The 27419-nt window shown below is 43.0% G+C and overlaps 1 protein-coding gene across 2 annotated transcripts in view; it reads left to right on the forward strand.

Annotated features, from left to right (window-relative positions):
• Window positions 1-735: 735 nt before the first annotated feature.
• The window catches only part of SLC9A7 (solute carrier family 9 member A7), a 77031-nt gene continuing 50347 nt past the window's right edge, over window positions 736-27419 (forward strand). For both annotated transcript variants that reach the window (XM_074814978.1, XM_074814979.1), the window contains exon 1: window positions 736-1398. In XM_074814978.1, coding sequence (XP_074671079.1) covers window positions 1128-1398 — 271 coding nt within the window. In that variant the 5' untranslated portion in view covers window positions 736-1127. The remainder of the gene's footprint in view (window positions 1399-27419) is intronic.

The raw sequence follows: 27419 nt of genomic DNA on the forward strand, positions 1-27419 counted from the left end.
CCAAAGGTAAAGCACACTCCTGCTGAAGTTGATAAAAACAAAAAAATCCACAAAGCTGAGTTTTACAGGAGTTTGTATTTCTTTAAAACCAAACATTTTCATTAGTCGAAATTCTCTGGGTTTTGGTGGTTTTTTTTTTTTTTTTTTTTTTTTTAATGTTTGTGAATCATTCAAGGAAAAAAAAAAGCTAAATGAGAAAGTTCTGATTCTGGCTTGTTTGCAAAAAGCACAAAGTGACTTTTCTTTCTCTCCCCCAACTCGAGATGATTTTAAAACAGTAGGTGCATGCCCCTTTTTTTTTTATTTCAGTAAAGAAATGTCAAATGAAAATACTGACTAGTCTATTAATTTCCTACAATTGTCTCGCCTCCTAGAAGCGACTTTCCAGTCAGATGTGTTCGGATAGAAAACCCCAAGTTAGCAGTTTGCGTTTAGTAAGTTTTCCTGTATCTGAAAAAAAAAAACCAAAACCCTAACCAAAAAAAAACCCAACCCAAAAAAACAAACACCCCACATGGGAAAACACTCGAGTAAGCATATTCTGACTCTTTTGGGAGAACTTTTGCAGATTCGCGGAGCCCCAGAGCGACCAGTGCCTGCGGTCATTCCCTTCCAGATCTGACGGAATCCATCAGCTCCTGGCCCAGCTCGGTCCCGGGCAAGGGCACAGCCAGCTCCAGGGTGATGATTTTCAACAACGCACCCGTGTATCAGCTGCTTACCGGCTTGCTGGGCGACGCGGGGAGACCGGGACCAGGACCGGAGCGCTGCCCGCGCCGCCGAGGTGGCACCTGGGGTCCCCGAAGTAAAACCGGCCCGCGTCGGGCGGGGCAGCACCCACCCCGGCGCCTCCCACCGCTTCACCGTGCCCGGGCGAGGGAGGACACTGCGTCCTCACAGCTCCCCAGCCAAGGCTGCCGCCGGGGCTGCGCCTTTAAGGGGCCGGGGGAGGCGGCGGTGGCGGCGGGCGGGTTCCTGCGCGCCGGGGCCGCTCCCCCCGCCGTCCCCCCTTCCCTTCTTTCCCTCCCTCCCTTCCTCTCTTTCCGCCGGCCGGCCGGGCGGTGGGCAGTGCCCGCGGGCCGCCGCGGTGTGGGACGGGGAGCGGCGGCAGCAGCCTGCCCGCAACTATGGCGCTGCCCCTGCGCCGCCGGCTGCCGGTGCTCCCGCTTCTCCTGCTGGCGGCCGGCGGGTTGCGGGCGGCGGAGCGGAGCGGCGGCGGCAGCAGCAGCGCCATGGAGGAGCTCGCCACCGAGAAGGAGGCGGAGGAGAGCCACCGGCAGGACAGCGTGAGCCTCCTCACCTTCATCCTGCTCCTCACCCTCACCATCCTCACCATCTGGCTTTTCAAGCACCGCCGCGTCCGCTTCCTCCACGAGACCGGGCTGGCCATGATCTATGGTGAGTTGCCCCCGGGGCCGCGGCACCGCGCCTCAGGCTCCCCCCCCCCCGCTCCCCGCCTCCTCCCCGCGGCAGCCAGCTCTCTGAGGGCCGGTGTCACCGCCGGCAGGTACCGGCAGGGGCGGCGGCGGAGCCCCGGTGCTCGGCCGCGCCCCCGGCGCCCTGAGGCGAGGCGCGGACGACGGCGGGCGGGCGGCGGCGGCGCGGGGGTAGGCCCCGGGGTAGTGGAGAGGGAGACCGGCCGTGCCGGTGCGCCTGGATCCCCGCCCGGCCCCGCACCGGCGCCTGTCGGCGGGCCGGGGGCGGGAGGAGGGGGGTGGACATCCCGCTGCCTCCCGCGGGGCGGCGGCGGAGCGGCTGTGCCGCGCAAAGGTGCGCTGTCCTGCCGCCGTCCCCCGGCGCTGGGGCGGCCGCGCTGGCAAGACGCGGCGTTTCGGTAGCCCGCCCCGCTGTAGGGAGCGGGGCCACGCCGGTCGTCGCGGTAACGGTGTTGGAAAGCGTTGTGCCGGCGCCCCCGCCGCGCTGTGGCGCGCAGCGCGTACGAAGGAGCGCGTTTCAACTTTGATGCGCGGGGGTTCGCTCGCTGCCTGCCGCCGGGCCGCTGCCAACGGGCGGCCCCGGTTCGCTGGTCGCCGACTGACTGCGGTGACACCCCCGGCAGCGCCCGCGGGGGGGCCTCTCCTTGAGCCCGCCTGGCGGAATGAGCGCTGGGCTGAGCGGCGGTTGTCCCCTCGCCCGCGGTGAGCGGGAGCAAAGGGAAAATACAAATACCCTCCCCCCCAGCAGGGGTGCTCTCCCCCGCGCCCGTGGGGCGGGTGGTTCGGAGGAGCTGGGCTCTGTGCCGGGGCCGTTGATGGCTGGCGCAGGGGAGCCCGAACCCACGCACGGAGTACTCGCTCCTCCGCGAACTCGGGCGGTTGTATCGCGTGCGCGGTTTGCTACGCAGAGCATAAACAGTTGTGATGAGGAACAGCCATCCGTTTGAAAAAAAAAAAAAAAGATTTGTCTGCCGGGGATTGGCTTACTGCCGTAGCGGCAGGGGCACCACTTCTCCTCCGTGAGCTGGATCGGTTCCTGCTGAACGGTGTGAAACACCTGCCCGATGTTGGTCGGGAGAAGCGTATTGAGGGTAACCACAGATGAGAAATTCGGCACTCAAGGGGTGGGGGAAAGCGAACCGTTTCCTCCCTGATGAGTACTACGGCTCTTGAGAGCTACGCGACTGCTTGTGAAGCAGTGGAATTTTCCTCTGCTGATGCTTCTCTTAAACCATCCCAGTTTGCTCTTAGTCACTGATCTCTTTGCTGCATTGCTGTGTATTTCACCTATGCTTGATGCTGAAAACTGACAAATTAATGATTGGGCATTTAAGTAAGTTATCCCCTAGCATGATAATGCCTAGCAGCTGACTAGTGCTCAGGAGATGGTAGATTAACTGTATCTGTGCTGATCGGAAGAGGCAGTGTAAGGTTGTATTGAAGATGTTGTTTAGGTATTATCGTGGTGTTGTCACCTTTAGTAAGTTAACTTCTGTTTTAAGACCATTTCAGTCATTTAGGTGGTTTACTTTATGGTGGAAATCTTGCGTATGTGGGAGCGCTAATGTATGCAATGCAAGTACCAGGGCATCAAGGGCGTTTGGGTATGCATTTTGATGAGCTATGCGGGAAATAAGAAATCGTTCAACTTGGAGAACTTTTACCTCTCATTAAGCTCAAATTAGTTTAGTCTGATAACCAGTTTCTGATCCATGAAATGGATGTTAGATTCCCAAACTGAGGTACAAGCGCTGAAATTGTGTATTAGGAAAGGCATTACGCTACAGCCCTTTCCGCCCCACAGGCAACACTGCTGAAAGAATGATTGGCTCAAACCACCGCATGTTCTTGGTGTGCGGTGGCTTAAATCATCTTGTTTTCACAGATCATTGCTCAATACACTCACCTTCTAAATGAGCCCCTTTAGTAAACCAAAATACATGCTCTTCTCCCTCCCAAACAAACTGACTCTTGCCATGCCATGGCAAACACCCGAGGAAACACGTTTAGTACATTCAGTTCCTTTCAAACATGGTTAGGCTTCATGGCAGTAAAGCTCTGCTGAGGCCTGGCCTCGCTTAAGCATTTTTCAGACTTAGTTTAGAGCAAAGAAAACGTATCATAGTAACTGCCTGTTATACTTCTGATAACCAGGCTTTATTCTTCAAATAGGAGTTTCTCCTCTTCCTTCTTTGTCACTTAAAGGATAGTGGTTAAACAGAGACATGGGTTTCTAATTTTGCCGATAACTTGGTATCTGAGGAATGCACTTTTTTTTTTCAAACTGCATGTATATGCATATATTTGATCAGTCTGACAAACACAAAATCACAAGGCGGTATTTTCAATCAGTTTGTAGTCCTAAAAACACAAGTATCTAGCACGAAACAGTTCTGGGTGTCTAGGTGCTCTCATAAAGATGTATTTCATAATATGTTATTGGTGTAGGCTCCAAACTCTGCACACTAGGTAACTTTCACATGGCTTTATAGTCAAGTCTACAGCACTTGCACCGTATGCATTCAATTTTTCTAACAGAAAAAAATCAAAGTGTTTCTATCACAGCAGTTTTCAGTGCTACCTGAGTAAGTGGCTTTCATTTACAGAAGTAAGCTAGCACTTCAGCGCTGATTAATTTTGATTGTGGAGACAATGAGCTAGAAAAACTGTCTTGTTGCACCTAAAACCCCTCCAAAACCGTTGGTTTCGAAGTGATGAATCTTTGGGTGATTGTATTAGATCAAATGCACATTTGACCTGAGCTAGTTAGAACTGCAGGTCTTGATGGTTGCTTGCTTCTTTTGCTCTTTAAGAAGAGGTGATGGAGCTGGATTTCTTTTTTTCTTATCTAGCCATGTTAATTTACAGTAATGTGCAATGAGACCTCTTTCCTTGAGCGCACTAGGAATCAGGTGGCATGACATGGCTTGCAGCGGTGAGCGGAGAAGCTGCCTTCAGCCAGAGCTTTAACCAACACTTCTCACTATCTTTTCTCAGAACGCAGATACAGGCACATCCTGTTCTACTTTCTTGATGTCTCTGCTGTTGATTTGATCTGTTTCAGTAAAGACAGCATGGGTTTTACCCAGCTAAAAGGACCCATGGCCCAAGTACTGCTGGTGCTGCCAAAGTCTGCATTCCTTCCAGACTTCGAGCAGCACGTTTTCTGCTGCCTGTTGAGTGAGAGGCATCTGCCACGCCTGACAGTTTCAGTGTGGTGGTCTAATTACCCAGTCCTCCGCAGAACAAAGGCTACTGGCAGGTCCAGGTTTGCTGTGTTTTATGTAACTTCATCGTGCTAGCTGTTTCGATTGAAGATTAAAAACTCATTACAATAATTATGTAGTCTTTCTGTGTTTCTTATTCCCTGTGTTGTCACTGTCTCTTCAACAGCTGCTGCTTGTCTGTCTGTATTATTCTGATGTGTTAAATCTTTTTCTGGCAACATCTGTTAAAATGTGGAATAACATGAAGTTTACATGAATGTTTACTGACTTATAGTGCTTCTTTTTTTGCAATGTGCAACTTAAATATCTTATTTTTGATGAAGCAATATGAAAATTGCAGACCTCAGCTGCACATGCTAGACCTGACAATTGTGTACGCGGAAGAGGAAGGGACCTAACTTTTTGGAACATCTTGAAATACTTGGCACCTAGAGCTGCAGGCACAATGTTGATTTGAATCGATTATGTACCATGTCAGCACGCTGTGATGATCTGCACGTTATTCCACAAGATGCCTTTGGCTTATAAAGTTCTATATACAATTGAATTCTGGTCTTGAAACTGTAACAAGGGTGTTGCTCTGTGGAAGTTAAATACTTGCGAATGTTCTGCAGCTGCTTCAGCACCAGTATTACTAATGCAAGTCATTATGGAGCAATTAAAAAAACAACCAAACAACAACTCACAACAGAGCAATTAAGGAATTGAGACTTTGCTGACACACATATTCCAACTTGTGATAGTGATCATGATGGTTACTTTTCTTTGTGCTGGTCTGAGTCCCAAGGGTAAAGTGTTCTGAGCTGTATTTTTCCTGAAGAGTTTCAACTGTGTATGGAAAGTCTGTGTCTGGCAGGTTTCTTCACCCTCTGTTGAGGAGCATCCCCATGTGGTAGGGAGCCACAGGATGTGGGCCGTGCACCTTGAGCCCAGGGAAGAGCTTAAGGATGGGAAGTGACAGTGGCTCCCCAGCACTCGGTCCTTAGGAAGGATATGTAGATGTGTCCTAGCGGATCTAGTGGTATCACTTCCATCAAGCAATTAGTTTGTCCCCTTTCATAAGTGATAACTTGGGTAACTGTCAACCCATACATCAGCACAGGCGTCAGTCCTACCAGGTACCTTCTCAACTGCGGGGTTGTTCTGAAACTGCCTGGGGGCCATGTGCTAGTGCTGGAGGTAAAAGTAAAAGCAAAACTGGACTTGGGTACAGAGAAAGAGAAACAATGTAAGAAGAGGCATATAAAACTTATATAACCTTTTGTGGATCAGAAATGAGAGATAAGAGGTAAATGTTCAGGATTAAAAACATCAGATTTGTTCTGAAATACACTGTATCAGACTAAGTTTCTGTAGCCACAAAGTAGATGAAGAAAGGGCCTATTTTTAGCTCCTCTGGCTGCAGTACTCTCTGTTACAATTCTAGTCTCAGTACATGCTAGAGGTGACCTATTGCATCTCCACAGCCATCAAAATAATGGCAGTGTTGGTATTTAATAAGCCACTTTCACATAAGCCTTCTAATACTAGGCTTAGGAGCATAACTCTGAGCACCCAGTTTTGAGAACGTTATCTGGCAACCCTCTTGTTCTTCCTGGATATTCTTATAAATCACTTGGTAACAGGCTTTGGAAGTGAGTCTTCCTCAGTTTGCTGGCTGCTCAGGACATTGTATTGCAAATCCTGTCTGTAAGCTTGCTTTGTGCCCTGTGACTGGATGGAATTTACCATTTCGTCTTCTGAGAGATTTTTGAAAGAACTGCTGTGTCTCTGTTATTAATCTACCTGTATTTCAGGTATTTGCTCTTTAGGTGGGGTAGCTTATAAATTGCTAATGTTTCTGAAATATCTTTAGAGTTCAATTCAGCTGTAGTCCTCAGAGCAGTGATTTTTGTGTGGGTTTTTCTGTTTATGGGTTGGTTGGGGTGTAGGTTTTTTGGTTTTTTTTTGTTTGTTTGGGGGTTTGTTTTTTTTTGGGGGGGGGGGGAGGGCAGTGGTTTTGATAACAATTAAGATAAATAGGTTTATTTTTATGTTTAACTTCAGCTTCATGAGATATCTATCAAATCAGCACCAGAATACCCTTCTGATCACCAGCAGGAGCCAAAAAAGAGGCAAATGGCAACCCTGGATTTCCTCTACATGAGGAAGCCTTTGGTGACATAACTAACTGGTACTGCTCTACAACATTACACAGTTGTAGGAACCAGGCGGAGGCTGAAGGGGAAGGTGTTCCTTTGCATATACTGTAGTTTTCATCTGAATTAGAAAGTTATCAGAAACAGACGGTTGTGTTCGTAGGATCGTGCTGAACTGAGGGTAGGTAACCTGATGTCTGGTGCATAAGCTTGTTGTCAGACAGGGAGGTGGTTCTGCAGTGCATGACAGGTTAGTGTTGCTCTTGTCTGGGCCCTGGAAGAACTTGAGGCTTTCCTTAGTCCATTTCAGAAGATATTTTTTGCAACCATTCCCAATTTTTCTTTGATACCTTGCAATAGAAATATGACTCTAAACAGGTCTTCCAATGAATCTTCCTAAAACAACAAGGATTGAGCTCCCTTGTAGATGAAGAGTGTAGGTTTTGTTCCTGGTGCAGGTGAAAAAACTGAAAAGGGGATGGTGAGGGAGAGTCAAGTCCTACAGGATGTTTCTCAAGTGCTGATGGTGTCCCCATCTCAATGCTGCTCTACTTAGTCATTGAGGTTCTATATGTTTTGGGGAGAAGGTGGATGGGACAAATTAGGTCTGGATTTTCAGCTGTCTCCTTTCTGGTAAGTTAAGCCTCTGTTTTATAGACAATCATAGAAGGAACATAGGGAGCATTTCCTTGGCTATGTTAACAAAAATCTATGCATCAACTGGCATGTAATCTCATCTCTGGGTTTCACAATACTGCATTGGCTTATACCTTATGCAAAACAGAATGAACAATTCAGATATAATTCGTTATGATATTTAATTTAAAAAAAGATGTGCTGGACTGAAGTGATTCTAGCTGTGCTTTCTCTTGCAGTATGTCTTTTGTAGACCTTTCTCATTTTCTGTGCTATAGAAGGATTAGAGCATCTTAACTCTGAAATCACCTTCACCCAAAGCAGTTACTGGCACGGCGGGAAATGCCTCTGGTTCATCTGTGCAACCAGTCCTGGGCAGAACTTGGGTGCAGAAGTGCAACCTGTGAAATGCCTTTCTGAACTACTGTGTGTCCTGGGCTCACTAACAGAGGTGAGACTCTAGACTTCTGCTGTGTGTGCTCGCAGCACAACTGGAAGCAGGCGTAAGCCTTACCTCTGGCTTGGTGGAGCCCAGAGACTCCCTTCTTGGGGGACTGGCCTTGCCTCCAGGCCAGGATGGTTTCCTGCAGCACACACAAGACAGCTCTGGAATCAGAGAGAGGAAGGCTTGATTCCCTGTGACAGAAAAGTGTCATGGTTCAGCTAGTTGTTTCTCTTGTGTCCTTTGTTCCCACAAACCTCACTCTGTGGGTGCATGGTAGCCCTTTTTCCCCATCCTTCTTCTGAAAGTTGACCTCCCTTTACCAACCTACTGTACAGAGTAGTTCAAGACAACATCTTAAAGAGCTGGGTGAAACCTTGCCCTTGCTTCTGGTAGGGAGATATTTCCACCCCCATCCCCTGCTGGCTGAACAACCATTCTCTCCATTAGGCAGAGGTGGCAGTATTCACCCTGCTACTGATCTAGAAACAATAAATCTGAAGCAGGAACCCTAGGTCAGTCATCATTTGGAAACAAACAAATAAACAAAACAACTAAAAAACCTCAAAGATAAGCCTTAGAGCTGTAGTGTGTTATAGGACACCTTCTGTCATCCAGAACTATGTATCTTGGCCTGTTCGGGGCCATAACTAAAAATATTTTGCAGTTCCTATGTAGCCCTTTAACAGGTGCTGTGTACCATGGATGCTCTTTCCTTGCTCATGTGCTGACTGCTGTGAGTTTGGCACTGAGCTGCTGAGCTGTCCCTGTGTGTTCAGGAGACAGCTTCAGTATTTAACTGAAGGCTGTTGTTTCCACTCTGACAGCCAGAAATACCAGCTTGTAGATTTTTTTTTTTTTTTTTTCAACAGAGTCCTTATTTGTGACTCGGGATTAATGCTTTAGCCCCATTTTATACTGAATACAGCCTTTCTCCCCCTGCTTTAGACTAAGTGGTGTCTATATTGAAAGGATGTGATACAAGCAATTATTTTTTTAGAAGGGTATTTATTTTGAAGGGGGTTTTACTAGTGTTGTAAAAAATACATAGTTGTACTCAGCAGATCAGATCTTTTCTGTGTCTAGCAGAGATAGGTAATTTAGCTCAAATGCACTGCTTCCCCCCCTCCCACCCCTACCTATTAAAAAGCACTTCAGCCCGCAATTAACTGAGTGTGAAGGGAGAAAAGAGAAATGGTATAAAACTGCCTTTTTTTTCTTTTCAAGCCCAGAAATCAGACAATTCACTTTACTTTAGAAGTGCCTAAAGGCCCTTGAAAGCTATGGTGGAAGAAGCTGAGGTGTTTTTTTTTTATGAGGGAGATATAGTTGAAAGCTCCTCTTCAATTAGAGTAGAGGAGATAGATGAACTGTGCTTAGTCAGGGGAGGTGTGTGATTTCTGTGCTTTCTTCCGGGCTTCAGTATTTCATGTTCAGTTTCAAAGACTGGGCTTAAGCTCTGCATTTCTCTTGATAAAGCTGTGTCAGTAATGCATGGAAAAAGATCACATCCCCACCTGGTAGGTCTGTCCTGGCAAAGTTCTTGTAGCACTGTTGCCAGAAGGTGTTTGTGGGCTTACCAGTGCTGGTACCCAGCATGGCCCAGCAGTGGGGGAGCTTTGCTGCCACTGGAGGGTCTTGCCTGTAAAGCCATGCTGGTGGGGCTTGGAGGTCTGCTGTAGTCTGGGCTACTTCTCCATAGCTGCCACTTTTTCTGCTTGCAGGGTTTTCAAAATACCCCCACCCTGTTAAAATAGGTTTTAAAGGCAGCTGGGAACCACTGAAATACCTGATGCAAACTTCAAGCACACGTAATGAGTGTATTAGTGGTTCCTCCTCTGTTACCTTGTAAGCCCCTTGGAGGGGGCAGTTTGAACAGCAGAGCTGTGGGTCTGATGGGCGCCTTGGTGTGCTGGCTTCATGGAAATGGTTAAATAAAGTGGTATGCTTAATCTGAATGCCATGCCTTTCCATAGTTGTCTTCCCTTCTTGCTTATGCTTAAAAAAATAATTAGTACTGAGATTTTTTTTTTTAAAGTGAGTACTCGTTGACTTGTTTTCCTGCTCTTTCATTATGAAGTTGGGCAACTATTAACAAAAAAAGGATGGAAACAAAGAAGCATGGCATAAATGTATTCTAAAATGCAATTAACTTTTCTGTGTGTAAGATGACAGTCTTCAACGTGCTGACTGTGTGTGGCTGCACTTGTGGCTCTTACCATCAGTAGTTAGCTGAAGAGAAAGCTGCTTGTGTGGCTTGGTGTTCCCTACATGTGAGGTTCTTCCCTCTGTCAACTCTGCAGCAGGACATGCTGTGGCCATGCTCAGTGCCAACACACTGGGAGTGTAGTCATTGCTTCTGAGGCTTGGGTGTTATTCTATTAATTCAAGAATTGGATTAAATATGAAAACTGCTGTTAACCTTTGGCATGGCTTTGAATGTGAGATACTAATAGAAAGATGTTATAACTGATGATAGTTTAAAAATATCAAGTGTCCCAAAAGGATATGACTAGCTTTTGATTTGTACTCTTTGAATCCATTAGAATGGATACAATCTGTTTCCACACCAATTCTGAGAAATCATTATTTTTTCCCCTCCTTCTTCTTAACACTTAATATCAAGTCCTTCAGTAGTGAAGTGGGACCTGCATTTAAAGTGTCATATACCTCTGCTGTTGTTTTACTACTGCACAGTCCTTCCTATTTGCTCCTTCCTTTCCATCAGTCTTCATTATGATTACTGATTGTGTAATGACCTTTCTCCTGGGAATACTTTCCTTATCCATGAGACAGCTTGACTATTCTTCCTTAAATTGCCTTCTTAGTGAGTGAATTGTTAGTGTTCAGCCCCAGAATCCACCCTCTCCTGCAGCTAGAGAACTTGCTTTACAACCTTTGCTGAACATACAGGTCAGCTGCTATGGAGCTGGAGACTTGCCCCATCCAAACCTCTGCTGAGGCTGGAGATCATGTATTTACATTCCCTGTATGCCCAGCACTGTTACTTGCAGTCTTAGGATCCAGCTGGTTTTCTAGGTGAATTACAAACTCTGCTGTTATACTCTGTGAAGTATTCTTAAACTATTATATTTGGAGAAGTAGAGACTTCATCTGGGCATGTTTGAAAGTGATCTGGGTTGGCTTTTTTGTATAACAGCAGGCATCAAAGACCTAGTTACTTTCTACTGAATTGGTACTGTATTTGCTTGTCTGTGTATGAGCAATGAAGTTGATAACATAAAGTGGTTGAGAGAGAATACAATTCATGCTTTATTTGTGTTTGCTAGTAGATACCATATTTAAACTTGTTATTCTTGGCCTGAAATACCAACTTGTTCCAGCTGACTTTTAGCTTTGTTGTATAATTGAGTCAGTTTCTAAGTAGCCTCTAGAAGTTGGGCTCAATAGAGGAGTTTGAACTGGCACATGTAGGGATCTCCTTGGCTGGTCAGGAGGGATATGCCACTTGAGGTGGAAGGGGCATTCACAGGAGACATCAAGCAGTGTGTGGAGTTGGCGTCCCCAACTACACTACAGTTCTGCAACGGCTGGAAAACACAGGAATAAGCATGGAGGAAAAAACCTCATGTAAGGCTTATTGCTGTTGTGGCAGTGCCACCTGATTGTTCCTCCTGGGTTATCTTTGATATTCTAGTTGAATATTATGTAATGTTTTATATTAAGAGCAGAGGAGGGTGACTGTATGTGACTTTCTGCAGACACGCCCGGTAAGGTTGGCTGTAACATCCTTTTCTGGCTCACAGAACTGAAGTGGGCACTTCTGCTTGTTTAGCTTGTCTCTAAGCTTTATACTTTGGTAGTCATGACTGCTGCACAGCATAAAAGGTCGTACCTATCTTTTGTCATACCTATCTGCAATACTAGTGTCTTGCAAGGAGCATATTCCCACCAGACGCTGTTTACAGTGAATAGTTCTCGTAAGGAGGTGAGTATTTTGGAGACATGATGGTGTGAGTGAAGCAGCCCGGACTCTGGAATAGACTTTCACATGGGCAACTGAATGCCAGTACAATGTTTCAGCCTAAGCCTAACCATTCCCGCTTTTCATTGCTGCATGGCAGTATATTTAACTTGGCAAATACTTTGTTTATGAAGCTCATTTTTATCTCTAGAAACTTTTAACCTTTTTTCAACCATGTTCACATGTATCAGAGTAATGTGTTTATCTGCTCAGTCCCAGACATGTTCTTCAGACTGCAGGAGCTTGAATGGAAAGATTGTACTTCTGTATCAGGTTCAATTTTTCTCTGAAGTTCTGACTTACTAAGTTCTTGGTGAGTTTGCTGCTCCCAAATGTCCCTCTCTGAGAGAAGGAGCCTCCTTAGAAAACACACAGATTTTTTTGAACTTCCAAAAAATCCAGTGGGTGACCATCCTCCTAATGATTTTTTTTTTTTTTTTTTTAGAGGCTCATGGATATAAAATTAATCTTTTCCTCAGTGCTGTGTGACTGAAGAGCTAGTGAGTGATTTCCTACTGGTGACTTGCTTGTTAAGCTGCAGTAACTAAATGGAATTGCAGCATACTTGGTTTTTATGTGTGCCTGCATGAAAGAGAAATGTCAACATAGATACCCCGGTGATACCAGGTACTTGATTATGCCCCCCCCCTTTCCCATACATTAGCCTCAGAGAACCATAAAGAGAGTTTATTGTTCTTGCTGACAAATGCTTGAGTATTTATTTCAACATTTTTAGTTTTTGACCCTAATGGTTTTGGGATCTCTTCCAAAATGTAAAACATAGGACAGTTATATTTCTTGCTCCCTGCGCTCCAGACACAAATACCTAATCTTCTCATTGCATCAGGTGCTTATGATGTCAGATATGTAAGTGTTTTTTCAACCCTAATTAGGGATAGAGGAAACTTTGCATTGCATATTATGTGTACGTGTGACAGAGACCCTCTTGTAAAGGCTGGAAGGTTGGGGCAGGTGTAAGCACAATCTACTTCATGTTTATGAACACTTTCTTCTTAGCCTGTTGAAGCTAAGGCCCCCCCATCAGGGCCTTAATCTTTTAGGTACTGCTTAAGCTTGTAGTTATGTTCTTACAAACAGAATCAGACAAACAAAACCAAAAACTGTCCTGAAGCGTTTGATTTGCTACACTCACTGGCCAAAGTCATAGGTTCTCTTTTTCTCTGTTATCAGACCACAAGCTGGTTTTCTGCATTAGGTGTCACTTCTACCACAGCTCAAGAGAAACTAGGGACTCTCAAAAATTCGTACAATGATGTCTATGTGAGTTTTGGTAGCCTCCTTTCCCTCTTCTTCATACATGAATTGCTGGCACAGGTAAAGATAAATCTTGCCCTCCAATGGTTCCTGTGGGTTTCACTATTATTTTCTGGCATTGCCTTTTAGCTCTCTTGAAACAAGTACTATACTTATTCTGCCTGCCCACTTTTTTTGTGGGAAGTGCCTAAAACTCTTTCTTTGTCATTTCTCTGCTTCTCCCAAGTCACATCCAATAGCTTATCTTAATGCTGACAACCTGGATTCCTCTCCATATACCAGACCTACTTCTTTTTTTTTCTTCCCCATCTAAACTAAAAATCTTTGCTCACTTCCCTGCCTCTTGGGAATGTGTAGGAATGGGCTGAAGTTCAGAATGGCTGAAATAACTTATTGTCATTTTTTTCTTCCTCCTGCTACCACAGTCTTGTCCATCTTTTAGGGCTAGTTCTCCGAGCACTGCTGAAATCTATACCTTTTCTTTACCTGTGAGCTCTTTAAGCTGTGCAGGTTCTTTCTAGGTAACATATATATATGATATTAATTCCTACCTTCTACACAGCTGCAATCTGGGCTTTCATTGCAACATTGACTCCTTCAACATTCTGCTTCTCAAAACACGGGAGAAGAATTGTGTTCAGATTAAACCTTTGCTGTTGTGTTATAAGTAACTTTTTTCCTCAACTCTCTTTTGCTTTGTTGTGTTCTCAGCTGTCCTCCAGGTTCTGTGGGTATTGTTTTAGATTTTTAATTAATGCTGTACAAATCAGTGTTTTTGTGAAGTGAACGGTAAAGATGGCCACTGTCTCTAGGAATACTGAATTATAACAAGAATTAAACAAAGATTATTTAACTTGCTAATAGGCTGTGTCAAAACCAAGACCTACTTATCAGTCCTTGGACTTCCAAAAAAGGCTTAAAGTTTGACTTGTAAGCAAAATACAGATTGCTCAGCTATAAGAAGACAACTTGGACCACTGATGGTTATTTATGACCAGGGTTATGTTATAAAATTTTCTTGAAATGGTGAGTAAGGAAATTAGCTCAGTTTGTAACACTAGATTATAATGAATTTGTAAAAAATAGTCTTTTAGTGAATCTAATCTTCTGAGATCTTCAGAACACTTATTTGCAGAAAAGGGCAATGCTTAGGAACAAAAGTTGGCAGCTTTTGCAATGATGGCAAAGTACCAGAATCCAAATGATGCAATATCTGTATGGTGTTTTCTGGACAATTTGATCCTTGAACTGGTCACATTTCTGACCCACGTGTGGTCACTCACATACAAGATGCATGCCTCAGAGTTGAATTACTTGCTTTCCAGACTAGCCTGTTCTTGTGTAATACTCTGTCTAAGCACGGAGAGCGTTTCCTGATGTGTCACCTGGTTGGAAACAGTATTTCTTTGCATTTGATTTAGTATAGAAAATAAAACATTTCACATGTGGAGATGATGGTTTTTTTCTGATGATACCAGAAAAACTTGTCAACTAAAGAAAGTTAGGTGCCCTCTTCCTATTGTCCTGAAACACAAACTGAGTGTTTATTGTATGGAGAACATAAAAGGTCTATGAATCATATATTGAAATAAGTATATGATCAATGGCCATTTGATGCACATTAAGTAATCTTTAGGTATACTCCTAAATTTGACAATTCTTACTATAGGAGATTTACCTGTTACATTGTATTTGCCTTACTAGTTGAGAAACTTGAAATAGCATCTTGTTGACACATATGGGTTTATAGGAGGTTACTGAGCAGTCAGAGGTTTTATGTGGTCCAGAGTCTGTGGGCTGATGTGACCAGGAGGGTGTTCTGGGGTTGGTAAAAAAGATTGGGAAGGTCTTACTGAATCCTGTTAGCACCTGTTTGCCAGAGGTCCATTCAAAGTTAAGGAACATTAAATTGGGCTTCAAAGTTAAGGAATATTAAATTGAAAACAATATCCTATTTTTAAAACATCTGAAAAAAGCTCACTTTTGTACTGTAACTTAAACTAACAAAGTTCCGTAGACTTGGAGTTACTACTTGGATACCATATTTGCAGGACGCGTTCTGCTAGGCAAGTGGCTATATTGACCAGGAAAATTTATTTATGATTTAGGGTTTGATGTGCATGAGGATCAAGCAGTTTTGTTGTCAGCTTCAGTGAGCAGGAGATCAGCCAGTACTGAAGAAGTCACCTACCCTGTCTGGAAGAAGTTGCAGAACAAATTGCTGGGGCAACAGGTACCCCAAGGAGAAATGCTTGGCTGAGTTTTATCTGCAGAGGGAGATTTAATTGAGGAGAAAGCGTTGGATTCAGTTAAGTTCATTGATATGGGCTGAGAGACTGACTCCGGGAAGACAGAATTATTCTGGGGGTATATTAAATTTTTTTTAAGGGTGACAAAAAAATGGCTGGAAGAAGTAGAAGCTTTTCTGCAAGGAAGAAAAATATTCTGATTACTGGTTTAGGCTTTTCATTGCTATATTCCTGTGCTATTTGGCAGACCTTTCTATGTAGTCTGTGGGTCACAGTCCAGTAACCTCAAGTCTTTGAGGTGATAAATAGGAAATCCTGAAAAAGAACACTTTCCCTCAGGAACTTAACTGGGGAGGCAGCTTCTGGCTGTGGCTGGGGTTAGGCTGTTGAGCGATGTGGTATACATTCTCAGAAGTCAATGTGAGTTGCACCATCTCTGAACCACCACAACTATATTGCTCAGCCTGTAAAAATGTTTTTAGTCACCTGTTTACACCACTGCTTTTTTCTTCGTACTCCTACTTGCTTGGCACACCTAGCACACCTGAAGGGATGGTGTGATAGCAGGGAGCAGGGGAATGGTTGGGCCACTGCTGCTCATCAGCCTAAAGTTAGGATCCAATTCTCCTTGCAATTCTTTATACGTGTTTGTGGGATGAAGAAAAAAAAAAGGTGTGTATGTATTTACAGATCCATGAAATAACATATAAGCATTGTAAAGCCTTAATAGTTTTTGTCTCTTAAAGATGGAGAATAGAACTGGATCTGAAGTACACAACAGGAAAGGTTTGCTCAAGGCTGCTCTGGAAACTCACTGTTGAACTCATATCATGAGTTGTGATTCTGTCCTTACTCAGTAATTTCCACCAACATTGTCTCTTCTGTTCAGGGAAAAGCAGAACCCTCCACTCTGATGCAGTCAGTGCTGTGCATGCACTTTGCTCCTGTAACAATCATACAGGGCCTCAGTTAAACATGATCTGACTTTGCATACCTTAACTGTGCCTGTAACATGTCCATGATTTGCCATGTGAAGCAGGCAGGCTGCCGTGTCCCTTACAGGAGAAGTGTGAGTGCCAGAGAGCATGCAGGTGCTGGAGTGCTCCTTCACCATTGCTCAGTCTTAACCTGACACGGAGGCATGTGAGTGACTTCCTGTGCCTTTTATTCTAGCCAACAATTATAAGCAGAGATGATTTTTTTTTTTCTTTTTTGTTTTATGGGTGTCTGAGTATTGGTAAAATAGTTAACAGAGGAGTTCCCTGTGCTTTTTGTGGGGTTTTTGGTGTTTACCATGAGTGTCTTAGCATTGGGCACTATGTGCATTGCTCGTCTTGTAAGATCCACTCAGTCCTTTATTTCTGTTTGATTCAGTGCAAGATTTTTATTCTTGTGACAGAATTGTTGCACACCTTTTTAACTTTCAGTTGAATTTAGTGATAAATCTCCTGCTTAGACTGCTGGAAAATATGATCTTTTGCTCAGAGAGTAAACAAAGCTGAACCCAGTACTCAAAACAAATCTTTTAGCAGTGCTCAGTCATTATGTTGGTTTTTGAATATGTAGATTTTATACATTTAAGTATATTATCTGCCAGATTTTTTTATTGTTACATCTGTGGTCTAAAACTTGGCTGACTGCAGTCTGAGTGTTTTCCCAATGATCTGGCAGTTCAGTCTGTCAGCATTTAGCATGAGTAACTGGGCACACCTTTTGTCTATGCTTTGCTATTATAACAATCCAGAAGGTGACACTTTCTCCTGCACCCACCTGGAATCATAACCTGAAATGTTATGGGAACAATGATAATGCTGTACTTGTCCTCAAAGTTCTGCTGTTTCTTCTGAAATATTAGTTATTTATGCCAGAAGAAAATGATAGACTAAATAGTCCACTTGCTTCCTTATGATATTTAGCTCCAATCCCAACCGATTGTATATACCCATGGATCTAATAGCTAGGTAACACTTTACTGTAAGGAGCAGTTATCCAATTTGATCTTCCATTTTTTGTTGCTTAACCTGCTCATATTTCATAACAAGTCCTCTTGCTTAAATTGATATAGCTTGCTCAAAGCTTTGCAAAAAAAAAAAAAAAAGGCAATGAATGTGTATTTACTGGGTTGCATTATCTATTGTGTAATCTAATTTTAGAATTTGGGAGGCAATTCTTTATTCACACGAGGTTACAGCAGAAGCGCTATGCAGCTGGTTTGCCTGTTACTGAGGGAAGGCTCGCTGAAGCGGTAATTCTCTTGAGGTCCTTGGCATGAATAGGCATCGCAGCAGTAATTTTTCTTTTCTCAACAACTACTTTAATTGCTACAGCTTCAGAATGTATCATTGTCAGGAGCTGACATGAACATATGCTTTGTACAGAAGCAGCAGAATGCTCCACAGTGCCTGCAACAGTGTTTCAGCATATCTGTAACCTCGTTTTATTTTCCTCATTCCTTCTTGCTGCGAGTTATTGATCCCTAGACACAAAGGAGTGGCAAAAGGTAGTCTTTCTGTGTATTTGGGAGGGAGGGTGCTGTGAAACAACTATATTTATACAGAAGCACTTTGAAGCTTTTGAAATACTGCATCTGAATGATACAGTGCTTTATAAATCCTTTTTGCCTCAATTTCCCATTTTTCTCTTTGGTTTTGAAGAGTATGTACATTTTCTAGCTGACTGTTCTACAGATCAGCAAATCTTCAGTGCCTGCTCTGAAAGCTTGATTTTTATTTGGCTGGATTTTCATTATGGCCCTGTTGCTGTTCTTTACAATCTAAAGAAAGCCTGCATTCATAAGGATTACTGCATCTGCGAAGGATGAAGAATAAGTAGGAATGATGAAGTCCAGTGGTCATGAATGGACAAATTGTCCCAGTCATTCGTTCAGTTGTCAGTATATTGTGAAGTATTTGGGCTGGCAAAAAATGTTAGCTTTGGGTAACATACTAGTTTTATTAAAAACACAGTAGAGTACTCGGAGAGTATTCTAAGACAGCATATGATGTATTAGTGTATCTCTCTTCTTAAGTGTGATTGATTTATTTATTTCTCCCTAAAAGCTTGTAACTTTAGATTTTAATTCTATTTTCCATTGCTAGCTGAGCTTGTCTTATTGGACAAATCTTATCAAAAAGGTACTTGCAATTCCAAGTGGGATACTGCCTTGTGTTATGCCAGGAGCACTGAAGAAGGAAGATCTTGTTGTACTGGTTGAAGATCAGAGTTGATTCTGGAGTCTGACATGTTCCCTGTGTTCGCAAATATAAATACTATTGTGTGCCTTCAGATTCCATTTTGCCCCGTTGTGGTGGGTAGTAGTAAATGCAAGTTTTTTTCCATGGTGTTCTGATAGAGCATTGTAGTGGTTCTATTCTCAGTGATACTAGTCTCCTCTAAATACAGTGTTAATCAGGAGTAAACGGTCACTGGGCAGTTGCTGTACTTCTACCTAGCATGCAGCACTTTGCAAAGCTCCAGTACCAGAGCAACTAAATAACATCTCCTGTTACCAGTTTGCTCTTGATACAACAATCTGGTTCAACTACAACCAACACTTTAAATAGATAAAACATTGGAAAGCTAGTACAGTGTCATTTAAAAGAAAGATTTAAAATGAAATTGTTTGGTAAGGTGTTTTGCAGTGTATGGGTGCCTAGAGTACCTGGCACTGACTGTGCAGATCGGAACAGATGTGTCTCTTGTGACTGATGGGGGCTTCTGATTCCATTGGTACTAGCTGGTTTAGCAACCACACAAACCAAATCTAACACCTGTTAATGTTGTGTAAAAAACATAGCACTTACATGAGTGTTATTTATTGCATACGTTATAAATATTTTGGTCTGAAAGACCTTTGACTTTTCACTATAGAATCTGTTTTTGTTGAGTCAACAAGCAAACCTGGAGACTTTCATACAGCTGCTGAAGTGGCAAGTGTTAGTGGTGCTTTTTGAAGACATCTGTAAGTTAGAGGTAACCTTTCCTGCTAGTGACAGTTTGTTACTAATGACAAGTCTTGCATAAAAAGCCTTTGAATAGCAAACTAAGAGCCTGAAAATAGTAGCTGTTTGAGATATGTGTGTGTGTATATATATACATATTTAGAGGGAGGGAATCAAGGGGGGAAAGATTTTTCCATTGAGAAAGACATAGCACTATATAAGCCATCTGGGTGCATATTTTGAATATCGTTTTTTTTAGATTTTCGGTGAAATTAGTTTGCACACACTTGCCATCTTTAGGATATTTGCTAGTAGTAGACTTGAGCACACAGCAATGTGCTTTTTTGTGGAGCTCTGCTAATGTATGTGTTTTTCCTGGTTTGCTGGGAATTGGTGTGACTGCATTTCCTGACATCAGGACATCTGTGATTATTGCTGATAGAAGTTGTTAATTGAATATTTGTACTTTGGTAGACATTGGTTGCCCAGCTGTTATCTGTCAGGCTGGGTTTGCATTGCTATAGTCATGTCAGAATTATTTTTTTCATGTTGCTATTTGATAATTTTAAAAGGTCACACTGAAGGAACTAGCCCATGTAGTATGTTTGTACGAACCAGCTTCCATGCTACTTTTGGCACAGAAATTCAAATAACAATGTCCAATTGTTATTATATATCCCATGATCATGTGGACTCCTAGGACATTTCATCAGGTCTTTTGGAAACGAAGAAGCAATAACTGTCACACTCTAGAAGTGTACTAGACCAACCTGTGCTCTGCTTGTGTCCACTCTAAGAAAATGCATCATCATTTTTGTGTCAGTGTACCTTGCTCACCCATGCTTCAGCTTTAGCAGCGCTAGCCCAACTTGTGCTTTACCTTGGGCTCAAGGATACTGTGTTTCTAGCAGCAGTGAAGGTCAATTCCTAGATATTGTTGGAGACGAGGGTGTCCAAAACAGCAAATGACCTCATACAGTTGACTTGAAAGGTCTGTTTACAGTGTTACCTTTCAGCTTCTAGAAGAGAGCTTGTGTGTGGTATATGGAGCTGTTAGCATGTAACATGTCTCTGTAAAGTTTTCTTCCTTCATTTTCCTATTATTTGGGAATATGATTGCTACTCTCTGGGGGTTCAGAGAACTGTTAAATCCTGTGATGTGTTTGCAGGGAAGTGGTATGACTCCATCTTGCAGGTGAGGAGTTGTGGCAAGGAACAAGATCAAAAGCATTCACTGAATCTCTTTTAGTTGTCCATTTTGATGCCTGCAATTGGGATTTTCTCTCTTTATGCTCCCGGATACGCTCTTATGTATCAGTGGAGCTTGGAAATCCTACTACTCTTGCAAACCAGACTGCTAAATACTTACTTGTTCAAGAATGCCAAGTCATGTCCCCTTGTGAAAAGTGGTTTGTGGTTGTTTGCATCACCCAGAAACTCTTACAGACTCAAGCCTGGAATCCAGATCTGCAGACAGCCTGGCTTCACTTTAAGGCTTTGTCACTCTTGGAAGAGACCCACCTTGCTGATATTCTTTCCAAATTTTAACAAACTGGACATGGGCCTACTGCAAAGCAGCCTCCTGTGAGTTGTAACAAGTCCAATCTTGGAGTAAATCCGAGATTTGTGTTGGAATGAGGCTGGATTTCATGTTTGAGCTGTCTAACCCAGTGCAGTGTTCTTGTGTTCTGCCTGTTGATTTCTGGGAGTGGAGAGCAATTTTCTAAAGCAAAGCTCAATGAAGTTTATTGTCCTGCATGTGCAGAGTGGGACACTTCAGTTTGCTTTTGAAAATTGTGTTCTGCATGAAAATGTGCTATTGGAGTTAAGATAAATTAACGGTAGCAGTAACAGAGGGAAGAGATGAGTCATGGGATGCAGCTCCATGCAGTTTTGGTTACAGCTTCTTTGCACTTTGCTTCTTGGTGAGCATTCTTGGTTTTGCTTCTACAGCCTGTCATCACCCACCCTTCTTTCTACCTCTCTGAGCTATGTCATGGTGCACTCCTTGCTCCAGCATCTGTGGCTTTTCTGGTGTCCCATGAATTTGTGTTGTAGTTCTGATCAAGGTAGATGTGGAAGACTAGGTAGATACCCAGAACTGTTTCTAATTTTTCATAACCAATGGCAGAACTGTGATGGAAGCCTCTTTGGAGATACTCATAAGCTAACTTGTTTTTTTTCTCTCTAGAGTAGTAAGTGTCTTAACAGCTACAATATAGTCTTTTCTCACTGTTTAGTTTGTTTTTTTTTTCAGAAGCCTTGACTTTCTTTTTTGAATCCCCTTTAAAAAAAACTTTTGTGGAGGTCTTTAGTCTTTTACAGCAAATCTATTTTAAAGCACAGGCATTAATAAGGGTAGGACTTAAGCCTAGCAAAGTAACTTATACAAATTTTATTTGACAGAACTTGCCTTGCTTTTATGAGACATTTCCTCAGAAACTGGAACTGTGAAATGTCATTGTTCTGACAGAAATATTTTCTACTCCTTGTCTGCAAAAAATCAAGTTACTTTTATGCAAGCATGCCTTTTGCAAAATCTGCAGCAACATTAGGTGAGGATACCAGAGAGACGACTCAGTCTGTCAGTGTTGGATTGCAGGGTCTTGAGCCTTGTTGACATCTCTGCAATTTGTCTGGCCTTAATATTTAATAAGCCTGATACTCTGCAATCTCTGGAGTGAGAGCAGTTATTTTAAAATTTCCTTGTGCCTTTGCTGGAGTTCTCGCCAGGGTCTTTAAATTCAGAGGTGTGCTTGCCACACCATGTCTGGAGAGTAAAGCAGTAATCATCAATTCTATGGCTCCATACTCATGTTATATTAAACTTTTAAGCAGTTGGCAGAAAGAATACTTTGTATAGCACAGTAGGACCTTGGTTTTGCTCCTGATCAGTGGGAACTGCTGGAAGTTTCAGATTGCCTTTCAGGAGGGTGAGTATTAAGAGGTAAGTGACTTGGCAGAGGCTGCTTGTCCAGACAGCGCTACAGTCTGTGTGTTCTGGTTGTTCGCTTGGTGCCAAGTGGCTTGCTGGGGCCTAGACTTTTCCAGAGGGAGCTGGTTGTTGAATGCACAGGAGATGCATGAGAGGTGCAACCCACATCCATCAGTGAAATGGCAACAGTCAAAGGTGCAGATAAGAGTCTGGTGATGTGCTAGAAAAGAGCAGCTGGGGCTGATCAGTGAAGGCAAACTTTTTTCTGTTGTCTCCTGCCAAAAGCTGTGGGGAATCTTGGGGAAATACAGTCTGAGTAAACTGGTTTAGGCAGCATCTGTGAACATAAGGGCTCTTTCATTTCCAAACTTCAATCTGAGCTCTGGTTTTGTCTCTGGATACAGAGGAGTCAATTTTCAGGATTGCAAACTGTCTGCAGGTTCCTAGCAGTTGAATTTATTTGTGGTAACAGAAAACGTTCATCCTCTGCACCTTGTATTCCAAGTTTGCTAGCTTGAGTTGGAGGCTGCTATTGAAACAGTTGCCTTTTCTCGTTTTCAGGGAGCCTAAGTAAAGAATCTGACTTCCCTCTTTCTGCAAACCCTTACCCAGTAGAATGTCATGCACAAATTACTGAAAGTATTTGTCATTACATTGGCATATTTCACCAAGGAAATCGGTGATAAACATGATAACACTTTGAATTATTTTTGTGTAAGAAGCTGCGTAGCTGAAATTGAAAAGCACTACTCTTAAGTTATGTGGTTTGAGAGTTTTCTAGAACTCTTCCAAAAAAACACTTCCGTTTTTAAACCCACAGAAGTGCCTTTTTTAAGTCTCAAAAGTGGTTTTAACAAGTAACTTTCAGCTAACATCTGAAGGGGGAAAAAAAAGTATTTTCATTTTCTTTTTTTTTTTCTCCTTTTCCCCCTGGAATCTTGAGTGAAATTTTGATAATTCCTTTTTCTCTTTAGTTACATATTCAAGTTGCAAATTCTTTGTAAGAACATCTCATTTTTGTCCTAAAATGTCTTTAGATTTTGAACTTGAGCTTGAACTTTAGAAGTCTGTTTGTCAGACTTAAGTTGGTACTTATACTTCAACATTGTAATTTGTTTTGTTTGCAGTCAATTACTGTTCTTTTTTCACCACCCTTTTGATGAACAACCTGAAAGACAAATGTGTGGGAGCTCTTGCAAACTGCTAATGCCTTTTTAAAGGCAAATCGTTAATTCAGAACTCTCTCCAAGTGCACCAGGGACTTTCAGTGTCCACAAAAAATGAACTTCATTTATAGTACTTCTGTGGCTTTTTTACCATGAGTTGCACAAAAGAGATCCAGTGTCTGCCTGTGGGGTGTAAATGAACTCAACTCTAATACTTTGAGACATATTAAAAAGTAGTTTCTGGGATGGAGGAAGTATCATGTTGGGCTGAAAATGCTCCGTTGGGCTGGAAGCCTCAAGCAGTGGGATGAAAGGAAAAGTTATTTGTCTTCTGACTTGGAGCTTGGAGCACTAATGGGAGGAACAGGCAAGCCTAGGCATTGACTGGTTTCTTTTCTAGCTTGCAAGCTTGCCTGCTTGGGAGGGTATGCGATGACAGCTGTGTTTCCTAGCGGCTTCTCTAAATGTCAAGGTATACAGAGTGATGGTACCAAAACTAAGCTTGGTGGAGGAAAAACAGAAGCTTGCAATGAGTTGCCCTAGATACTTTACCTTCACTGAAGTAAATCTGCAGTCTTTATGTATTAGCTACTGATCCAGCTTTTGTGCTGTGAGGGTATTAGTAAGTGCACACTGCCATTTAACCTGCAAATTAATATGGCAACAAATCTTGGAGTAAGTACTTCTTAAAGTTTCAAAAGGTGTCTTTCCAGGTGTCTAGATAATAATCTATTTCTTAACCACGTTTTCCAAAAGCAGTAGTACTAGCATGTAATTTTTAAAAATAAAAATCTTGTTGTAGAGACTTGCATGTTCTCCGAGGGTAGCGCTCTCCTGATGAGCAATGTTGACAGATGCACTTAAGTGCAGGGTGGTGTAACCTGTTTACATAAACCAATGTTTTGGGAGTTTTTTTTGTTAGTTTAAACTATATATCTGATACTAGAGCCCTAACAGCCACATCGCTATTAAATGAGGTACTTTTTTTGGTTTAGGATGGCAGTTGTAAGCCAGACAAAATTCATTACTTTGTATTGCATGTTGTTGTCACTGGCACTTGTATTATTCTGTCAAGCATTTTCTTAGTCTAAGAAAAGAGTATCTTTGGAGAAGTGAAAGTGAAGCGAAGCCAGGATTAGCTTATGCTGTATTTCACTTGAAAAATCTAAATGGAAAAGTAAAAAGAAAAGGCCATGAAGGTTACATCTGAGCAGTAATGTAGCTGATTACTTAAACTTGCGTATGCAAAACTGGTAGAGGACGTGCATGGTGAGCGGCAGTGCTTGGTTTCATGGCCTGCTTACTCTCTGTGCTACCTTGTGTGTGGGGGTGTCAGTCTGTCCCCTGTCCTCTAGTTTTATGGGAAGTGGGAGTTGTTTATGCTTCTGATGGCAAATGTGTAAGTTTCTGGCTTTTTATACATACCATGTGCAGTTAATTCTTTTAAAAGCAAATTGACTTAAGCAATTTTCTTACCAAAGTAGATTAGACATATTTAACTGCTTGTATTGATAAAAATCATGCCATGAGAAACAGCTTAAGGAAGTTTGGAGGATATTTTGGTGATGCTTATATGAAGCAGCTCTGAAAGTGCAGTGCTGTGGGACAAGTGAAATAAAGATCCTTCTTTTGGCTTTAGTATCTTCCTGAAAGGGTATCCATCCACATTGGGATGCAAGAATTGCTTTATAGTGATTATTTTGCATATGTCCAAACCCAAGACTTGGGAGTTGTTGTGTTGAAACACTTTGTGTGGGAAAACCTGCTGGTTCAATCTGAGAATCTCTTACGTTTGGTCTTGAGGTTGTATTTGTTTGAGAGAATGTGCAGGGGAGAAGAATGAATGGCCAAAAGGCAGCATAAATAAATAGCTTTATGCACTTAAAAGGGCTAGGGTAAGAGCAAGCTCATGGGGTGTGCAGTGATTCTGCTCATGTAAGTGACATCGGCCTTTAGAAGGATGTTTTACTCCTTACCTTTTTCTGTTCTGCCAAGGGGTCTTACACCAAACCCCTGTGGTATCAGTAGCTGCCCCGGATGTCAGTGGGTCAGATTATTCCACGCAGTGGGAATTGGATGCTCTTTATATCTAATAAATCTGATCTTACTAGCATTCAGCTGGCATCTTTGGTCTGGGAGTGGACATGAAATCATAGGCTCCCAATCACATCTGTGCCACTGGTGAGACTTGCTGGGGTTAGAGTTGAGGTGGGATGCAGAGGAGAGGTGAAGTGGATGTGGTTGCTCGGACACTGTGCTGGCACTGCTGATGGGATGTGACTGGAAGGGATGGAAAAAATGTCAGGCCAGAGGAGCACCTGAGATCAGGTGGCTGCTCTGCTGGGAGCAGGCAAGGAGGCATCAGTCTGTAGTGGGAGCAAAGCAAGAAGTTAGTGACTAGGAACTGTAGGGTGAGTTTGGCTGGACTAAGGTAAAGCTAGTACCAGTTCAGGAAGAAGGAGGGTGGTAACAGGCTGCGTAGGAGACTGGAAACTGCAGCTGTGGGACTTCTGGTTAACGTGCTGCTTGGACCAGGCTGAGCTTTTGTCTAGCTTTTCTTGTTGCAGCTCGAAGTGCAACCTTTCTTCTTCCTCTCTAGCTTGTGGGAATCAGTCGGGAAGACAGAAGTGTTACAAAACTGCTTGTGTACCACAGGCTTCTGCAACAGTCATTTGCCTGGCTTCTGCAGTTAGTACTAAAACAACTGCTTAAATTTTACACTATATATGAAAGCAGAAAAGGCAGTCTTGGGCAAATAATAGTAGATTTCTTTGATCCTCTGTTCAGCTGTCCATAAGGTCCTAGAAGAGTATTTCATGGCTTTTTTGGTTCCCAGCATGTAAAGTGGGATGGATGTCAGAATAGCTGGGTCAGGGAGTTAAACAGCTGTAGAGTGGAATTGAGAATTGTAGTGCATTTGTGGGAAGGCCATGGCCACCAAAGTGCCCATGCTTGGAGCCGTCACCCAGAAAGGCGAAACAGAGGGAACATGTGGCTTCTCAGCTCTGCTCAGGGAGACGTCTATAAGTGGCAGGTTGCCCCTAGGAGATGGGATAGTTCTTCTACTGAGACTGCGTGTGTTTAGATGTTGCAATAACAAGACTTCCATGGTCAGATATGATGATCATAGAAAATCCTAGTTGTCATCTTGCCGCTATTTCTGTCTTTTGAGTTGGTGCATTTCCCTCTAAGCCACAAACTACCCTGTTTACAAGTGCTGGTTGGTCTTCTGCCTACAGCTACAGAGTGTGGGGCTTGCCTCAGCAAAAAAGATTTCCTTGAAAATTCAGTCAACCTGAAACCTTTGTCTGTTCTACGGGTTAGTAAGTAGATGGGCCTTGGTGCAAAAAGAACTTTAGAAGAGGCAAGTACTGGGAAGCCCTCCCCGAGAGGACTGAAAACCTTTCTGATGCAGATTTCAGTTCATTCACTTTGCTCAAAGTTCTTCCTGTTCTTTTCTTCCCAAGACTTTGCTTGGGCCCCTGTCCTAATCAGAAGCTCCCAGAAATGGTTTTTAGGATGAAGGCTTCCACACACATCTGTCACTTTAAATATCCTTCAAATAAGCTAAGGCCTGAGGCTGGGATGCAGAACTCCTCATAGGAAGAAAACAGGCTTATCTGTAGTTAACAACTCTCCTGGTAGCTATTGTGGGGTCTTTGAACCCAAAGCTGTGCTGAGATGGATGCATTTCCTGCCCCTTTTCCCTTCATCCTCCCCTTATGTCAAACCTTCAAAATTAAATGACAGTGTCAGCAAAGAGATTGCTGCTGCTTAATGAGTTTCAATTGGGTTGCAGATTGAAGCCTGTCTCCTTGCAATGACAGATTAATAACTCCTGCTGAAGCTTTACAGTATGTTCTAGGGGGGGAATAATTATTGTCTGGGCTTTTTTCTTTTAAACTGGGAAGCTTCATTTCTTGCTAGTGCCTGAACCGGTTGATATTACTGTAAAGATTTTTGTAACAAGTGGCTTGACATATTCTTTT

Source organism: Strix aluco, chromosome 2 (genome assembly GCF_031877795.1).
Source record: "Strix aluco isolate bStrAlu1 chromosome 2, bStrAlu1.hap1, whole genome shotgun sequence".
Taxonomy (NCBI): domain Eukaryota; kingdom Metazoa; phylum Chordata; class Aves; order Strigiformes; family Strigidae; genus Strix; species Strix aluco.